The sequence below is a fragment of the Tupaia chinensis genome, unplaced genomic scaffold (assembly GCF_000334495.1).
Source record: "Tupaia chinensis unplaced genomic scaffold, TupChi_1.0 Scaffold000248_1, whole genome shotgun sequence".
Lineage (NCBI taxonomy): Eukaryota > Metazoa > Chordata > Mammalia > Scandentia > Tupaiidae > Tupaia > Tupaia belangeri.
Genome location: NW_006159726.1, coordinates 1153543 through 1172217, shown reverse-complemented (window position 1 = coordinate 1172217; position 18675 = coordinate 1153543). Strand labels below are relative to the sequence as shown.

The following is an 18675-nucleotide window of genomic DNA, read 5'->3' as shown; positions in this document are numbered from 1 at the left end:
CACCGGGTCTGGGACACGAACCACGGTCGACTACGTGGGAGTCCAGCAACATAGCCATTACGCTAACTGCTGGTTCCCATGTACATAAAATTTTTTAAAGTTTTTTTTTTTCCATGAAGGATAGAAAGATAGAAGAGATAGGTACCCTTGACAGGATCTCACCACACTGCAGTCTCAACCAACACCATCACCACCACCACCACCTCCCTCCCCACTCCCCAACCTTCTAGCCAGCCTGCATCATGGTTGTGCCCATGGGGACACTTGGTGTGTTCAGGTTGACCTGGGATCAGAATCTGGGGTCTCCTGTCTGACTTCAGCATCATACAGTAGTGCCCTACCACTTGCACTGCTGTTGCTGGGCCTTATAAAAAAAAGTTTTATTGGAACAGTGTCACATGTTTGTTTATGTTCTATGTCTGCTTTCATGCTACAATGGCAGATCTGAGTAGTAGGGAGAGAGATCATATAGCCCACAAAGCCACAGTATTTACTAACTAACCTTGGAAGAAAAAACTTGCTGGCCCCCTACTTTACATTGTTTCCTAGGTACAACCTTTAGGAAACAGATTAGATAAGATAGATGATTGATAGATAGATAGATAGATAGATAGATAGATAGATGATAGAAAGATAAATAGATAGATGATAGATACAGAGAAAAGCAATACAGGTAATATGGCTTTAAGGGCCTTCAGGTCACACTTATTAAAATAAACACTTAAGTAAGAACCTATTAATACTTGTATGTTAATCAATTTCATTAAAAAGTTATAACGTGTTCCTGTACTTGAAATGAGAAGAATTTCGTGACATCTGTTGTGTCATAAGGACCGTGGTTATAAGCCCCAAACACATTTGGAAAAGACAAGACTATAATCATGGTTCTCTCAAGCACCTGTCTAATTCCATAAACTTCTTGAAGTCTTTCTTATGAGGTGTGGGCCGGAGGCCTATGCAGGTACGGAGAGAATCTTCTTCAGATCCGAAGCCATTATAAGGTGGAAATTTCCTTTCTATTTTTGGAGGAGTAGGAGCCTTGCATGGAATTGAGGTAAAGTTCTCTATAACAAAACAAAGGCAAACACAACATCAATATTTTTTTTTTTGCCCTGATTATGGCTGTTTTGCAAGGTTTGTTATGTTTTCAAGATGAACATGGAGATCTTTGTAGACTATTTTAAACTCTTTCAAACAAAACACAGCAAAATCCTATGAGAGTAGGTTTCAATCATGTTTACAAAAACCACAGAACTCACTTAATAATCACCATTGGTTCAAAAGGGAAAAGAAAAAGAATCTATGTCAAATAAGTAAACATTTCTCTTTTATCATCACATCCCCATTTCTGAATATTTTTTGTTCTTCCCTGATTTTTCCAATGATATGAAAATTCAAACTTGAAACTCTATGCCACCCATTCCATATTTTACCCTGTAATTTAGCCCTCTCCTAACTTCAGTCAACATTGACTAATAAAATTCTTTTCCAAACAGGACTGCCTCCTGCCTCTTTCACCTTTACCCTTCCCTATCTGCTGTTTCCTCCCTCTGTGCCCACTTTCCTGGCCCCTTTCCTTGCCTCCAACTCAACTCTGGGCCATGACACTTTACTATCTAGTTTGAAAACAACACAAAAACAAAACTTCTTTCTTCTCACCAACCACTGCTACAAGTTGCTCTTGTTACTGGCCAAGAAAAGACTGCAATTGTACTAAAATGTGATGAAGCAAAAACAAAAAACAAAACAAAAACAAAAAACTTTTTAAATAGCCATCTGCCTACTTTCTCAAAGAGAGTGCTGAGTGGTAAATACTGTTAATCTTATTTCCTGACTTATTATCTGTGAAGAAGAAGAGGTAGAAAGAGTGCTGGGGACATGTCTCTAATAGTCTGGGAGCTTTCTGATACTCATTTGTGAGGCTGTGCAAACTCTGAGAAGCAACTGTGCTCTCCAGAGCAAATAACATATTGACCTGATCGATCTAAGTCACTGTGTTTGCTTCACCACAAATGGCAAAAGAAGACGACAGAATCTTTCCTAAAACAAAACAAAACAAAAACCCCATAAAATCCACTTTCTACTTCTCCAAGTTTGAGTATGCCATAGGTGTTTTCATTTGTGAATAATAATAATAATAAAACAGTTCCACATAAGCAGATTTCCTTTTCCATTACCAAAGACAATCTAATTCTTAAAAGTGAGGTACTGGGTCTTTTCATTTATTTGTTTTAACTGATTGATCAAAAGACTAAGGATTCGAGGACATTTCAAATTCTGATTTGAAAACATTTTCAGTTTTCACACGTCCTTAGATTTCCTAGCAGCCTTTGTGTGAAATTTCCCCACGCATAATCCCAAAAGAGTATTGTTCCATCCTAACAGAAAATGCTCACAGCAGACATGTTGACAAAGAAAATGCCATTAAATATTTCTCACTGGCTCAGTGAAAGGGAACTGCCCCTCTGCCTGTACCAAAGTGATGAGTGAGCCTCTCCTGTTGCTATTTTTTGTGGCTACTGAAGAAAAATCTTGATAATAAAGACAATTCAGATCTCATAATTAGGCAGAATTGCAGTAGACTCCATCATTGCTAACCATGATATTGATCACATCACAGTTTGGTACCTTCATTCCAGGGAAGGCGCCATAGTGATGACAAAAGCGCCCTATGTGATTATTCGAAAATTGGGGCCTGAGCCGTTTCTTACAACAAGGGACATATATACATACAACTCTACATACTAACCTGAGCAGCCTCACCAAAATAACTCACAAATTGATTCGCAAAGTAATTAAGAATGCATTCTACACCGCTGCCCTGATTATGGCTGTTTTGAAAGGGTTGTTATGTTTTCAAGATGAACATGGAGATCTTTGTAGACTATTTTAAACTCTTTCAAACAAAAAACAGCAAAATCCTATGAGAGTAGGTTTCAATCATGTTTACAAAAACCACAGAACTCACTTAATAATCACCATTGGTTCAAAAGGGAAAAGAAAAAGAATCTATGTCAAATAAGAAAACATATCTCTTTTATCATCCCATCCCCATTTCTGAATATTTTTTGTTCTTCCCTGATTTTTCCAATGATATGAAAATTCAAACTTGAAACTCTATGCCACCCATTCCATATTTTACCCTGTAATTTAGCCCTCTCCTATCTTCAGTCAACATTGACTAATAAAATTCTTTTCCAAACAGGACTGCCTCCTGACTATTTCACCTTTACCCTTCCCTATCTGCTGTTTCCTCCCTCTGTGCCCACTTTCCTGGCCCCTTTCCTTGCCTCCAACTCAACTCTGGGCCATGACACTTTACTATCTAGTTTGAAAACAACACAAAAACAAAACTTCTTTCTTCTCACCAACCACTGCTACAAGTTGCTCTTGTTACTGGCCAAGAAAAGACTGCAATTGTACTAAAATGTGATGAAGCAAAAACAAAAAACAAAACAAAAACAAAAAACTTTTTAAATAGCCATCTGCCTACTTTCTCAAAGAGAGTGCTGAGTGGTAAATACTGTTAATCTTATTTCCTGACTTATTATCTGTGAAGAAGAAGAGGTAGAAAGAGTGCTGGGGACATGTCTCTAATAGTCTGGGAGCTTTCTGATACTCATTTGTGAGGCTGTGCAAACTCTGAGAAGCAACTGTGCTCTCCAGAGCAAATAACATATTGACCTGATCGATCTAAGTCACTGTGTTTGCTTCACCACAAATGGCAAAAGAAGACGACAGAATCTTTCCTAAAACAAAACAAAACAAAAACCCCATAAAATCCACTTTCTACTTCTCCAAGTTTGAGTATGCCATAGGTGTTTTCATTTGTGAATAATAATAATAATAAAACAGTTCCACATAAGCAGATTTCCTTTTCCATTACCAAAGACAATCTAATTCTTAAAAGTGAGGTACTGGGTCTTTTCATTTATTTGTTTTAACTGATTGATCAAAAGACTAAGGATTCGAGGACATTTCAAATTCTGATTTGAAAACATTTTCAGTTTTCACACGTCCTTAGATTTCCTAGCAGCCTTTGTGTGAAATTTCCCCACGCATAATCCCAAAAGAGTATTGTTCCATCCTAACAGAAAATGCTCACAGCAGACATGTTGACAAAGAAAATGCCATTAAATATTTCTCACTGGCTCAGTGAAAGGGAACTGCCCCTCTGCCTGTACCAAAGTGATGAGTGAGCCTCTCCTGTTGCTATTTTTTGTGGCTACTGAAGAATAATCTTGATAATAAAGACAATTCAGATCTCATAATTAGGCAGAATTGCAGTAGACTCCATCATTGCTAACCATGATATTGATCACATCACAGTTTGGTACCTTCATTCCAGGGAAGGCGCCATAGTGATGACAAAAGCGCCCTATGTGATTATTCGAAAATTGAGGCCTGAGCCGTTTCTTACAACAAGGGACATATATACATACAACTCTACATACTAACCTGAGCAGCCTCACCAAAATAACTCACAAATTGATTCGCAAAGTAATTAAGAATGCATTCTACACCGCCTCCCCAAATTACAGGTTTTATAACACAGTGTTGTTTTCTTAACTACATAATTTTTGCAACAGATTTAAGTAACAAAAGAACCAATTTGGAGCTTTCCTCTGCACCCACAGTGCCATCTAGTGTATAAAAGCTAAGAACTGTTCTACTCCATCATGCCTGACATAAAAGTTGTTTTTTGTTGTTGTTGTTTTTTTGGAAAACCCTGGCTCAAGATGCAATTGCATTTCTCCGGATAATTCATACACATTTGCAAAGCCATGGACTCACACTTGAATGACAAATTTCTTGCCTTGGGTATTTCATCATCCCAGCATCCTGTAGGTTTCAGGTATTCAAACATAGTTGTTGAATAAATCAAAAAAATATACATTTTTGTATAAAACATCTTCTATGATGTCTTAAACTGGTGCTCTACTAGATCCCAAGACACATCTGTCTTTAAAATGGTCTGACTTCTCTAGTCCTAAGTGACTTGTAAAAACTATATATTGAATGCCCAGCCATGACTGACCAGGTTCCAACAAACTTGTAGAGTTCATTTATCTTAAAAAGGAGTCTTAATGCTCTTCTATGCTGATTTTCTAGTCACTATCTCAGTTGAAAGCACTACTAGTAGCTCAAAGCTCCACTCATGTTCTAGTAACCCAGAGATGGACCCAGGCTACAGAAAGTCTAAAAGTTTATGTATTGGGTTGTCGGGAAAGTCATAATGCATTTTTAAGTAGAAAAACAGAAAAAAAATACATCGTGAATTTTGTGACAACCAAATAATTTGGGAAAAGCTTTTCAAGACAAAGAATACCAAATTATTAGGAAAAAGTTAGGAGGCTGGCAGGTGGCATGCTGGTTAAGGTGCTGAACTCCCCACATGGTCGACCACAGTTTGAGTCCCGAACCTGGCAGCTTGCTTTACTACTTTCTTCTCTCTCTCTTTGGTCAAATTAAAAAAATATAATAACATATGAAATTATTTATAAAAAAAAAGAAAAAATTAGACCAGTGTCTTAGACTGGGACCCTAGAAAGGAAGTACCCTAAAGAGTGAGCTTTATTAACTTGAAGGTTAATCCATCTCTGCTTGTATTTAATACCCAGGTCAAATGATTTGGGTGAAATATTCACTTCAGGGTCAAGCAATTAGTGAATTATATAATGTTAGAACTATAAAATCCTTAGGAATTCTCAACCACCTTTATTTTATAAAGAAGGTAAATGAAACAAAATTGTTAGGTCCATCAACACATGTGGTTGAGACCAGCAGATGGCATAATGGCTATGTCACTGAATTCCCATGTAGTCAACTACAGTTCAAGTTCCAAACCCGGAAGCTTAAAATTCATGCCACGCACATGTGCGTGTGTGCTCAAAATCCTAAGAGGAGACTGGAGGAGAAGGGATTGTGGTGTGGGCATCCCCCCCAGGGGATGATTTCTCACTTTGTGTCTCTTTGTCTCTCTCTCTCTCTGTCTCTCCAGTGAGTGCAAAAATCACTCTAGAAAAAAGTTTAGGGACTGCACTGGACTCCCACATGGCCCATCATGGTTCAGTCCCAGACCTGGCAATTTGCTTTTTCCCTTCCCCCCCCAGTCCTGCTGGTTAAATAAATAAATAAGTAAGTAAAATTAAAAAAAAAAAAAAAAGGCCAGAGGCTATTTTTATTGGGTTGTCAGGAAAATCATGTTGGGGGCTGAAACTTGGAGTGTATGTATGTGGCAACTTACTCAAATGATCATTAAACTTTCATCTTGGATAGCCTACTACTTCTATCACCAAAAGTCCAGAACTAGCCAGAAATGACCACAAAATTAAAAGTGCTTTAAGATTTCTGCTCAACCTTAATCTCAGTACAGCCTAATAAGTGTTTAAAAGTAATGCTAATGAATGGTATTGTTACTAGTTTGGTTGTCCCAGCCACTAATAATCAATGATTAAAAAAAAGTCTTCTTATAGACAAAGACAATAACCCAAGGCAGAAATTCCCAAGTAGGGACAGTTTACATTCAAATTTCTGTCCCTTTAGTGAAAGAAACAGCTGCTAGAGCCCCTGGAGCCTTTTCCAAGTTTCATGCTATAGAAAGACAGACCGACCTTCATCTGCCAGTTCCAGTTCATCCACATAAAAAGATGAGGGAGTGACATGTGACAGTCCAGTAAGTAAGCCAGGACCAGCAGGATGGCTCAGCTTCCAAATGGAGGGGCTATCATGGGACTATTAGGTGGAAAAAAAATCTACAGAATAGATTCCCCTCAGAATCCTTAAATGCACAAAAGAATTTCATTCTCTTAAGACTCAGATTGGGTTTTACTCGAGGGTTTGAATGCCTCTTGGAATTTTATCAAGCCCTACGCACCTGCATCAATGAGGAGTCCATCAACAAGTTCACGGAAAATGTGTGTTATGAAAAAGTTATGCATGGATATCAAAATTGTTTGTACCAAAATAAACTACTCTAATTCCATTTTCCACAAACTTTTTGAAGCCCCCTACAGAAAAATTATCCACCTATGTTTCTGGGGACTGTGGTTAGCTTCTTTTAGTCTGTCTGCCATTTTTCTCCCTCCAAAAACGCTGGGGTATTATTAGGTAAGAGAAGGTAGTAAAGCTCCAAGGCTGCACATACCAGATTAGAAATTGCCCTCTGGCTTCCTGCTAGGGAGGGTCTCTACCTGTGCTGTTGCCACCAGTCAGCTCCTTCCTGTGTGCTAGAGTAGAAACATCCAGGTACCCTATTGACCACAATTATTGAAAAGGAAGGAAATCTTCTATCAATGTTACTGATAGACCACCATTATTGATGGGACTTTGTCCTGATTTAGGCTTCATGGATACCAAAACATAATGTATAAAATTTGGACAGTCTTACTAATTTTTAAGACTACATGAATTACCAACAAAATTTTAAATGTCAGAAATTATTGTATCTAAGTAACATTAAGTATATTAATTTAGCCTTGACCAAAAAAATCAGGAAAAGGAAATGCAAAGATTATCAGAGAATACTGATTTGCTCCCCCCCCAGCTGCCCCATCATAGATAAAATTTCTAGTCATTATTTACATTAAGTACACTGTTTTAACTCAAGATATGTTCTGTAATAATAGTGTCTGTTAAGCAGATATTTTAACATATGTTTTTAAAGATATAAAAAGTCAATGTGACAATGAAATGCAACATAATTTTGCATTTGCATAATTTTCATGCCATACTTGCTTTAAAGGCACAAACTACTTTTTTAAAAAGCATAATACAGGGGCCAGCAAGTGGTGTGGTAGTTAGGATACTGGATTTCCACATGACCCATTGTAGTTTGAGTCCCAGACCCAGCAGCTTGAAAATCACAATATATAATAAATAAATAAATACATAAATAAAGGCATAATACAATGAGTTTATAGAGTGAACAAAAAAAGTGCGTAAAAGGACCAGCAGATGGTATAATGATTATGTTGCTGGACTCCCACATAGCTGACAGTGTTTGAATCCCAGACCCAGAGGCTTCAAACTCATGCTGGGCATGTGTGCATGCGTGCCCCAGATCCCAAAAGAATGGAGGAGAAGGGACTACAGTGTGGCCATCCACGCTGGGAGGGTGATTTCTTGTTTTCTGTCTCTCTGTCTCTCTCTGTGTCTCTGGCGAGTGTACAAGCCCCATAGCAAAAGGTTTTCTTTAAAAAAAAATGAATAGAAAGAAATTAAGCACCAGGAATCAGTTGAAATGGACAATAGGCATTTGAAGCTGATACATTTACCAAAGATGGCCAGCTGTGGAGTACCCCAGGGAATTCACACTGCCTCAGAAAAATTCCCTGTAGAAGCCACTCAAACACTAACCATGTACCAAATTTCTCCAGCATAACATTTATTTCATTTCTGAAATGCAACCTTTCTGAAAGCCAACCTGACAGGAAGCCATCAGCCAAATGTTGGATTGCATGTTTAAGTAGTCAGATAATGTTTAGAACCTTCCCTACATCCTTTAAATTAAGGCAATTGTGAGCTGCAAGCTAGAGTTTTCAGGGACCCATCATATATGTATATATTTTTTTCTTCAAATTTCCCATTTACACTGAAGACGTATTGATTCTAAACAGGCGTCTACATTTAATAAAGGCCAAAGTCTCCTCCTAGTGATCTAAGGGATCTTGCATCTTTTCTACAGCCAGCTGCCACCTGCAACTTGCCAGCTGTCTCTTGTCCACAGTCCTCAAAGCAAATCTGCCCAACAATGTCCAGTACAAGGGACTGATTTTAGAAAATAAAGTAAGAGGCTACCAATTTGGCCCCTATAGGGCCCATATCTTTTGACCAATCTGGTATACAGGTGCTGCAGAACAGATTCTCTTCATGAATCTGAGAGTGAAATGGAAAGTCTTTCTATTCCAACCCCTTTGTGTGCTTTCTCTCACAATATAAAGATTCCCAGGAAGCTAGAAAGACTACACAATAGGGACACCAAGACATGTAAGGTGGGCCTCAGCTCATTCTAGAGACAAAGCATCTTGTCTTTTAAGGAGCTGTTGCTGTTTTGGTCTCCATCTTGCCCCTCAGGGAAGTGTGTTTATTTGAATACTCTCAGGTTCAAAGAGAAATACAGGACTAAGCACCCCCCTCATCCCCACTCCAGCTCCAACTCCAGCTCCACACCAACCTGAGATTGTCAGGAACTCCTATCAACTCCAGCAGCAGCAGACACTTGGAGTAGAGAGCTCTCACCGGGGTGGAGAGCCCAGGAAGGGGGCAGAGCTGGCTGACAGGTCCTTAGGAGACTATAGTAAGTAGGAGTTTAACAAATGGGGGTTTGTGTTTTAGGTTTCACATCATAGCCTCCACCTGCTTCCAAGACTTATGTAACATGCTCCTCTTCCAGCTTAGAAACCTCTTATAAATCTCTGTATCTTCAAGTCTATTGCAATGACCTACATATAGTAGGTGCTTAATAAATCATGAGTTTTCATTCTGAGCTGAACTAACCTGGTGGAAAAAGACTTGACATCTAAATAGAGAGAAGCTGGAAACTTAGTTAAGCCTCATCAGGAAAGGTAGAGTAAATAGGCATGAGAGAATGCAAACATATCCATTGTGCTAAGCAAGAATATTAGGAAAAAAGCATTTAGATTTCCATTTCAATTGCTCAACCAAAACATTTACCTGATACTGTAGTGAGGCAGAGGCCTATGAGAGAAAATGAAAGCCCCTGGCATCAGGCAGACAAGTTCAATTCTTGGCTGACCCTTTGCTTGGTGTATGATCTTGGGCAAGAGTCCTTCCCCCTTTTAAAAAATTAATTAATTATTTTTTAATTTGTCAGAGGGTGTGTGTGCTCACCAGAGAGAGAGAGAGAGAAAGGGGAAGTGAGAAAGCCATTCGCCATGGGGAATAGTCACACTGCAATTCCTTCTCCTCCATCTCTGCCTCCTTTCAGGATTTCAGGCATGTAAGCACATGCACCCTGTGTGTTTCTCAAGCCACTGGGTCTGGGACTCAAAACTGTGCAGCCAGCCATGTGGGATCCAGCCACTTTAAACACCAGGCCATGGGCTGGCCCAAACGAGTCCCTTTTAAGGCTTGGTTTCTTTACCTTTCAAATGGGGTTATGAACCTACCCATAGAGAACTGATGTTAGGAATATGTAAAATAATAAATTCCTGGAGGGTAGCAGATATATAATAAATGGTAGCTATTACAAACTTAGCATTTGAAACTCAAAAGTAAAATCTTATTTAGGAAACAGAGACAAAGCTTTAAACATTTTCTAATGGACACATGAGTCACTTACCAATTCCATAATTAGATCTATAATAACACTTCGTAAATTCATCACAGTCACAAAGGAGAACTTTCCTTCCCCACACATTGATGGTGGCTCCTATGGTCAGGTCAGCATCTGTGTAAAACTCTTGGTCTACTTTTCCTAGCTAATGAAAACAAAAGAACATAGCACTGGCACCATAGACCTCCCAAAGAATCAGGCACCATTTCCCAGAAGAAAAAAAAAAAAAAGAAAGAAAGAAATAGAAAAAGAAAAATGTCATTTATATTATGTATAATTAAATTTTTAAATCAAATCAGAAGACAACTAGCCAATGTTAATATTTCAGCACCATACTGCTTTCAAATAGTAATGCAATACATATATTTACATATGCACTTAAACGTGTTTATTATTGATAAATAGCAGTACTATGCACATATTTATGCATTTATCCATTTCATTCACAATCTCACAAGAAAACAATATGTAACTTGCCCCATTATTTAGGTTCTGGGAAATCACATTGGAAACAGTAATAAAATGTGAGGTTCCTCACCTCATATCTGTCCAACAGGTAGCCTGGCATGCGAGTCAGAGACAAGCCACCGTACACATTGAGAACTGCTTGCTCAGTTATCTCACCTGGTTGAAAGATGCCAGGTGGGCCATGCTAGAAGACAAAATAAAAACAAGGTATGGTACAACCAGCTATGCTGGCACATGCTGGTAAGATGCTGTTACTCTACAGGCTGAGGCCACATGGGAGGCCTGGGTTCTACTCCCAGTCCAACCTGAAGTCTGGATATAGTGACAGGTGCTTGTAGTCCCAGTTACTTGGAGAGGCTGAGATGGGAGCATCATGAGCTTGAGACAGGCCTGAGCAGCATGGACAGATCTTGTCTAAGAAAAGAGCCAGGGGGCCAGCATGGTGGTTGAGGTGCTGGATTCCGACATGGCTGACCACGGTTCAAGTCCTAAACCTAGCGGCTTGTTTCCCACTCTCTCTCTCACTCTGGTAAATTAAAAATAACAATAATAGGGACCAGCAGATGACGTAATGGTTACGTTGTTGGACTCCAACGTAGTCCTGTGGTTCGAGTCCTGGACCCAGTGACTTGAAATTCACATGGGGCACATGTACATGTGTTCCTAAAATTCCAAGAGGAGAATGGAAAAGGGAGTGTGGTGTGGCCATCCCCCTGGGGGGTAATTTCTCACTTTCTGTCTCTCTGTTTCTCTGGTGAGCACACATGCCCTATAGCAAAAATCTCTCTCTTAAAAATAAAATAACAATAATAATAAATAAAATAACTTTAAAAAAAAAGGAAACAGGACTGATGGCACCTGCCTATATTAGTCCCTGCAACTCTGGAGACTTAGGCAGAGAGTTTGTGACATGTGAGTCCCTGACTAAAAACAAACAAGCAAAAAATAGGGGCCAGATAGTGGTGCAGCAGGAAAACAATTAGACCCACATGGGAAGGATCTGAGTTCATGTCCCAAGGCCTCCTTGTGTATGTCAGGCAAAAACACAGGCCTGTGACCATTTCTAGCTGAAGCTAGGGGTAGATCATAGCATTAAAACCCTGTTGAGAGTGCCCATCTGTCTGTCTGTCTGTCTCCCTTTCTCTCTGTTTCACTGGCTCTCCTTTATGGAAAATGTAAATAAATACACTTAAACACACACACACACACACACACATACACACACACACACACACAATACACACACACACACACACACACAGGGTATGGTAGATGGCCTCCAAATACAAAGTTGGTGTGGTCAAGGGGCTCGTGTAGGCAATATGCATTGTATGGTTCTTCTCTGTCATCTAGAAGAAGACATATATCCGCCTCCCTCTCCCCATACTGCCATATCCCCTGCGGTCTTCCCACACATCCTCCAAGGCCCTAATAAAGTCGATCTTTCCTACTGCCCCCCTAGCCTACATGTAGCCACTGGATTCTCCACTAAGCCACCAGACATACTGAGGACTGTTCAGTCTCCTATTTTCCCTACTTAAAACTCAATAGCACCTATCATAGGGTTCAACAGCTTTCTGTGGTTCTCTGACTGACTCATTAGCAGTCACTTTTCTCTTCGCTAAGTTACAAACCTCTGAGGAAGAAATCATGCCTTTCTGCCTTTTTTTCTTGACTCCACTTAGCACCCTTCCTGATCCTGAGCTCAGTAAGTACTTGCTGGCTGACAGAGGCAGTGAGATAAGGTAGAAACAGCAATAGTCTGAGTCAGCCCCCAACAGAAACGGTGGCCTAGGGCCAAGCCAGGGCCCTGCTTAGTTCGGCCTGCAGTGGGGTGGTCCAAATGGTTGCATGAGCTACTGAAAATAACTTAATTAACTTATATGAATTGACAGTGATAGGTGTATCACACATAGCTGAGAAATCTGAATCATCCCTGATGCAGGTGACATAAAATGGAAATTAAATATGTGAATTTATGATGCCTGTGGTATTAGTAAGCCACATAATGTAGAAGGCCTGTACATTTGGACACAGACTCTCTTCACCACGTACTAGCTCTAAGACCTGGGGCCAAATATTAATATTTATCTTCTGAGAATCTCGGAGTCTTCATCTGTTGAACTGCAGTGACATTACTTATTCCTTGTTTCCTCAAAAGATGTTGTAAGTGTCAAGGAAACACCCACCCTTGTTGTATCTCTCCCTATGAAACCTAAGCTTCGTGAAGCAGGACTTAATCTATCTTCTTTCTCGCTGTAACCCTAGAGCTGGCACACAGTTGGCATTCAACAAATATTTGTTGGACAAGTTAATAAAATGAAGCAATGGATGTCAAGGCACACTGCAAATGTCAGATGTGTCATTATTATTTTATATTTAGCCTATTTTCCAAAGCTATTCTAAAAACAGGTTTCCTTGGCACCTCTTGGCCACCTGCTGTGCATATCCCAGAGCTCCCTCTGGGACAAATTCTGCTTCCCCTTGACTCCAAGCAACACAGCAGGGCTTCTGGCAGTGGGCACAGAGAATCTGGTAGAGCCTCCTGTGAGGATTGAATGGCCAGTGGTATTTGCATCAGAAATTAATATTACTGTAACATTTTCAGGAGCACTAAGAATTAATTTAAAAAAACAATTCATCCAAATAAGATAGAAAATATAACAGAACTATGGAAAAGAAAAAAGAACTGCTTTTATGAGTCCTTAGAGAGGTTTATAGGTCCTTAGTATTTTTTACTATATTATCACATTCAATCCTTACAATTACCTCAGGACAGAAGCATTAATTGCACTTGGGAGGTGGGGAGATAAGCTCAGAGAGGTTAAGTGATTTGCCCAAGGTCACACAGCAGACACAATTCTAATTTCTGTGTCTTTCTGTTGCACCCAGTTACATTAGCTCTCAAGTGGCCACAAATATTTGTAGAAATCAGTCCAACAACTGTTTTTAATAGTAAATAAAATGTAAAGGGCATTATTGCCACTAATCACTGGATAGTTGGTGACTAACCCCTATACAGAAGAGTCACTCCTGTGCATATACTTGTGTATATGTGTTCATGCACGCATGTGTCTGTGTGTACTATTCACAATTCAGGCCAACGCCGTGGGCCTTCCTCAGTAGGCTTGCTGGGGCCACACATGAGTGCCCTATCCCAGGCCATGAGTAATACTTTTACTAGAGAGTCATTTACTTTCTCAAGACTGGCTGTGAACTCAGTGATGAATACGTATTTCTCTTATATTTGACTTTTTTTCTTTACGTACCTTGAGTCTAGAATATTCCAACTCCAATTTGTCATATTCTCTGTATTACTTTCATAGATACATATTAACAAAGGGTACAAAATGAAAGTTTTCTAAATACTTCCAATAGTACAAAATTGCCAGGAAAAATGGAATTAAAGTAAGGGCTTATTTGGGTACCAAAACAGATCTGAAGTCCATGCATAGTTTTTTTTCATAATACACATTTTCCATGAACTTGTTGAAGAGCCCACCTATATGCTAACGGCCATCACTTAGTCAAAACACACAGCATTCAAAATCTGACTCTACTCTCTGGGCCGATAAGCCCAGAGAAAGCGGTTCTGTGTCCAGTGCTCACCTTGGGCAGCTTACTCCTCCGAAGAAACAATGCCATAGCATCCCGGCCCGAGTTCTGTGGCATCAGTTCTTTGATTTCAATAGTACCATCGGCCAAAAAGTAATGCAGGACAAGATCTCTACGGTCCCCAAACAGTGAGCCTGAGTCATCCCACAGGCAGAAGAAACGCAAAACCTTCCCATCATATTCAAGGAACTGTTTCCGGGTATCCAAGGACTCATAGGGACGTAAAGGCTTCATGTACTCTAGTGTCTGCAAAAGGAAGAAATGTCAGTAACAGTTACAGGTTATGAATAATCACTTCTGGGATGCAAACTACCAATTGACATAAAGATATATATATATATTTTTTTTTTGGAGAGACTTTCACTGTAGGGCGCGTGCGCTCACCAGACAGACAGAGAGAGACATAGAGCCAGAAAGCGAGAAATCACCCCCCAGGGGGGATGGTCACGCCGCAATCCCTTCTCCTCCATTCTCCTCTCGGGATCTTGGGCACGCACGCACACGCGCCCAGTGTGAGTTTTAAGCCACCGGGTCCGGGACACGAACCGCGGTCAACTACGTGGGAGTCCAGCGACATAGCCATTACGCTAACTGCTGGTTCCCATAAAGATATATTTTATATAGACTACTCCATGATTTTTTTTTATTTCAACTATCCTAAAAATATAATCACCTATGAGCATATATATCTTAAAAAAACAGACAAGCAAGTATCAGAAAGCTTTTCATTCTAAACATTATTTAATACACTAAACTACACTTCTGTGATGTTTTCACAAACTCGCTTTTCTCAAAGACTTAAAACTCTTGTTTAAGAACAGACAAAGTGACTCTATGGTGACACAAATCAGAATAGTAATTGCCTCTGGCCAGGGATTTGACTGCAAAGAGAAACAAAGGAGCTTTCTGATAAAAATACTCGACATCTTGATTTTCATTTTGACTACTCAGTTGTGTACATGTTTCAAAACTTATTGATCTGTGCATTTAAGATGTATGCATTTGACTCCATTTCTCAACCAAAAGAACCACTTTCCTTTTCACTGGAAATTAATATCTGTATACTTCTTACTCATTCAAAGATTTTTGTGAAGGAAAAAGAGAAGCAATATATTCACGATTTTAATTTGCTCAAGAACCCTCAGATAGTAAGGATATGAAAGCCCAGCAGAAATGGGAGCAGAGCAAATGGAGAACTTCTGAACTGCACAGAACGCCTGCTTCGGCTGTCCTCTGCCCTAGGAACCAGTAGCTCTGTGAGTCTTCTTTGCCAGCTCTTCCTTCTATTTCCATGTTATTAGCCCTGTCTTGTAGCAAAACTGCCCTGATTCTATCTCATGTAGCCCAGTAGGATTTTTATATAAGGACATGCACATTGTCAAGGGTGACATTGTCCCAAATCAGGTTACACACTTTTCTGTAAATTATCGGAATTTTGTATTTGTCTAGGACAGTCTAGGTCCTGTCTTATCCCAAGATAGGGAGGAGACATGATGGCTCTTCAGCCTTATCCTTGATACTTAAACAAAATTATGAGACCCCTTACTTTCACCTAAAATTTTCTTTGACATTATAAGACTTCCAGGAAATGCTTTATTGATTATATAAGTTTCACTTTAAGTTAAATTGTTTCATTTTAACTGTACTTTTCAAGGCAGCAAAGACTAGAGAACAAAATGCATGAAATTCAATACAAAAACATTTTAATAAACTCCTGATTTTCCAAAGATATCTATGTTTATTGAAGAGCTTTTTTTCCCCCCTGAGGGAATAAACACTAAAATGATTCTCCCAATCTAAAAAGAAATTATTTAAAACACTTCTTGGCTGTTCTTCACATTTATTCTCTATTCCTGTGACAAAAGATATTTTTCTTTATAAATCTATGAAATCTCTCACTGCTCTATGCACTTTCATATAATACATCATCATTCACAAGCACTATCACATAATACCAACTGTTAGCAAATGAGTGTAGCTATATGCAAAGGGTGATAATTCATATGGTTCCATTTCCTTCAGGTTCTCTCTGCTGGTTCTAAAGACTTTGTATTTATATAGACTCTTTCATCCAGAGCAGTTGGAAAAAATAAAAACGAACGCCTCTGTACACTGACACACAGGCATTTCACCTTAGATATTCCAGTATCAACAATATGTATATTTCTCAGGAGAGCTGCATGCCTACAACATTAAAGAATGACTCTACCGGAGGTAGGAGGCAAGTTTAGATGAATAATCCTACATGTAGCTTTTAACAAGAGATCAAAGCAGAATCAAAAGAGAACTTTATTCTAAATTTTATGTTATCTTTCTGCAAGGAAATGAATTACAAGTTTTAAAAACAATGAAAGTCAGATGAAACTAATCTATAAGGACAGAAATGAAAATAGTGGTTGTCCCTTGGTGGGAAGAAGGATTGATCAGAAAAAAAATGCATAACGGGAATTTCTGAGAGGATAGAAATGTTCTACATCTTGATTTGAGATGTAGATTATATAGTTCTATATATTTCTTAAAAATGATACAACTATATACTTAAATTTTCATGTATTTCACTATGTATAATCATACTTCAATAAAAAAAAGAAAAGGGCAGGCCAGTCAGTGGTATGGTGGTTAAGGGATTGTATCAAGCACAGCCAACTTTACAGTTTGAGTCTCGCACCCAGTGGCTTGAAAAACACACTGGGTGGGGGCCGGCAGGTGGTGTGGTGGTTAAGGCAACTGGACTCCTATGTGGCTGACCATGGTTTGAGTCCTGGACCTGGCAGCTTGCTTTCTCACTTTCCTTCTCTCTTGTCTCTCTCTAGTCAACTTCAAAAAGATAAAATAATGACAATAAATAAAATAATTCTAAAAAAAAAAAAAAAAAAAAATGGGGTCCATGGGCATTTTGGCCAAAAATCTTGAGCCCAAAATCTTGAGAGGAGAATGGAGGAGAAGGGATTGTGGCATGGCCATCTTCCCTGGGGGAGCACTTTCTTACTTTCCCTCTCTGTCTCTCTGGCAAGCGTCTGTGCCCTACGACAGAAACAAAAACAAAAACAGAAAGAAAGAAAAAAAAAAAAAGAAAAGGGAAACAAATGACAATAATAAGTAAGATCAAGAGATTTGCACTCCAGTCCTAGCAAGGAGATTGACAACCTTCCATATGACACTTCTTTTAGTTGTTCATAATCTTCTGGGAAACATAAAATTTGGTTCAAGAAGTCACTAAAAAGTTCTAGAAAGATAACAATATTAATAATACTGAGTCTTTTTACTTCTAACACTGTCTGGGATGAGACTTTGAAGACAATTTTTTTTTATTCTCACGGGACACATGCACTCACTGGAAAGACAATGAGAGGGAAAGTGAGAAATCATCCCCTCAGGGGGCATGGACACAATGCAATCTCTTCTCCTGGGATTTCGGGCATGCACACACACACACACCCGGTGTGACTTTCAAGCTGCTTCCAGAACATCTTGGCACCTAATACCACCATAAGAGGAGCCGAAAATCCCAAAAAAGAAGGAAAAAGGTATGTCCAAGATTTGGTTCACCAAATCAGTCATACATAGCAAAGATCTGGGGTTGGCTTGATGAGTTAGTGTTAACATGATGCTCAAGCCATACGGGAACCATTTTGAAGTTCCCAGGTTGACCTTAACACTCCAGGTGCATGCACTTAAGATCCTGGCTGGTTGGGAAGGCTAGAGGGATCATGGTGTGAGATCCTATTGAGCGTATCTGTTTGCCTGTCTCTCTCTTTCATGAAAGAGATAAATAAACATTAAAACCAAAACAACCACCCAAAAAAAGAAACAAAAATTTTCTCAACCAGAATCAGGTCATTAAGACTGAAAAGTAGCAAGCCAGGGCAGGGCTTGAAGCCTAGTGGTTAAGTGAACTAGACCATATGGCCAACTGCATGGTTCAAATCCCAGTCCCCTAGCAGCTTGAAAAGCATGCTGGGTGCATACGCATATGTGCCTCAAATCCTGACAGGATAGAGAAATGGAGGAGAAGGGATTATGGCATGACCACATCCCATTGGTTGGTACTTTCTCCCTCTCCCCATCTCTCTGGCAAGCAGACACACTTCCTGGCAATTAAATAAAGAAAAATGAAAGAAAAAAGACAAGCCAAGGAGGTGCGTGCACAACTCATACACTGTCAATTACTACAATTGGCATCTGGAAATTATCCCAAAATAGCTCACTGAAGACTCTATGCCTAGGGAACCAGCAGTTAGCGTAATGGCTATGTCGCTGGACTCCCACGTAGTCGACCGCGGTTCGCGTCCCGG

The 18675-nt window shown here is 39.5% G+C and overlaps 1 protein-coding gene across 1 annotated transcript in view; it reads right to left on the bottom strand.

The window, feature by feature from the left end:
• EFHC2 (EF-hand domain containing 2) overlaps positions 1–18675 on the bottom strand; it is a 228030-nt gene that overhangs the window by 102344 nt on the left and 107011 nt on the right. The window contains exons 5-8 of the mRNA XM_006148862.1: positions 14375–14626; positions 10836–10949; positions 10304–10442; positions 899–1064 (exon numbers count right to left, since the gene is read on the bottom strand). Coding sequence (XP_006148924.1) covers positions 899–1064; positions 10304–10442; positions 10836–10949; positions 14375–14626 — 671 coding nt within the window. The remainder of the gene's footprint in view (positions 1–898; positions 1065–10303; positions 10443–10835; positions 10950–14374; positions 14627–18675) is intronic.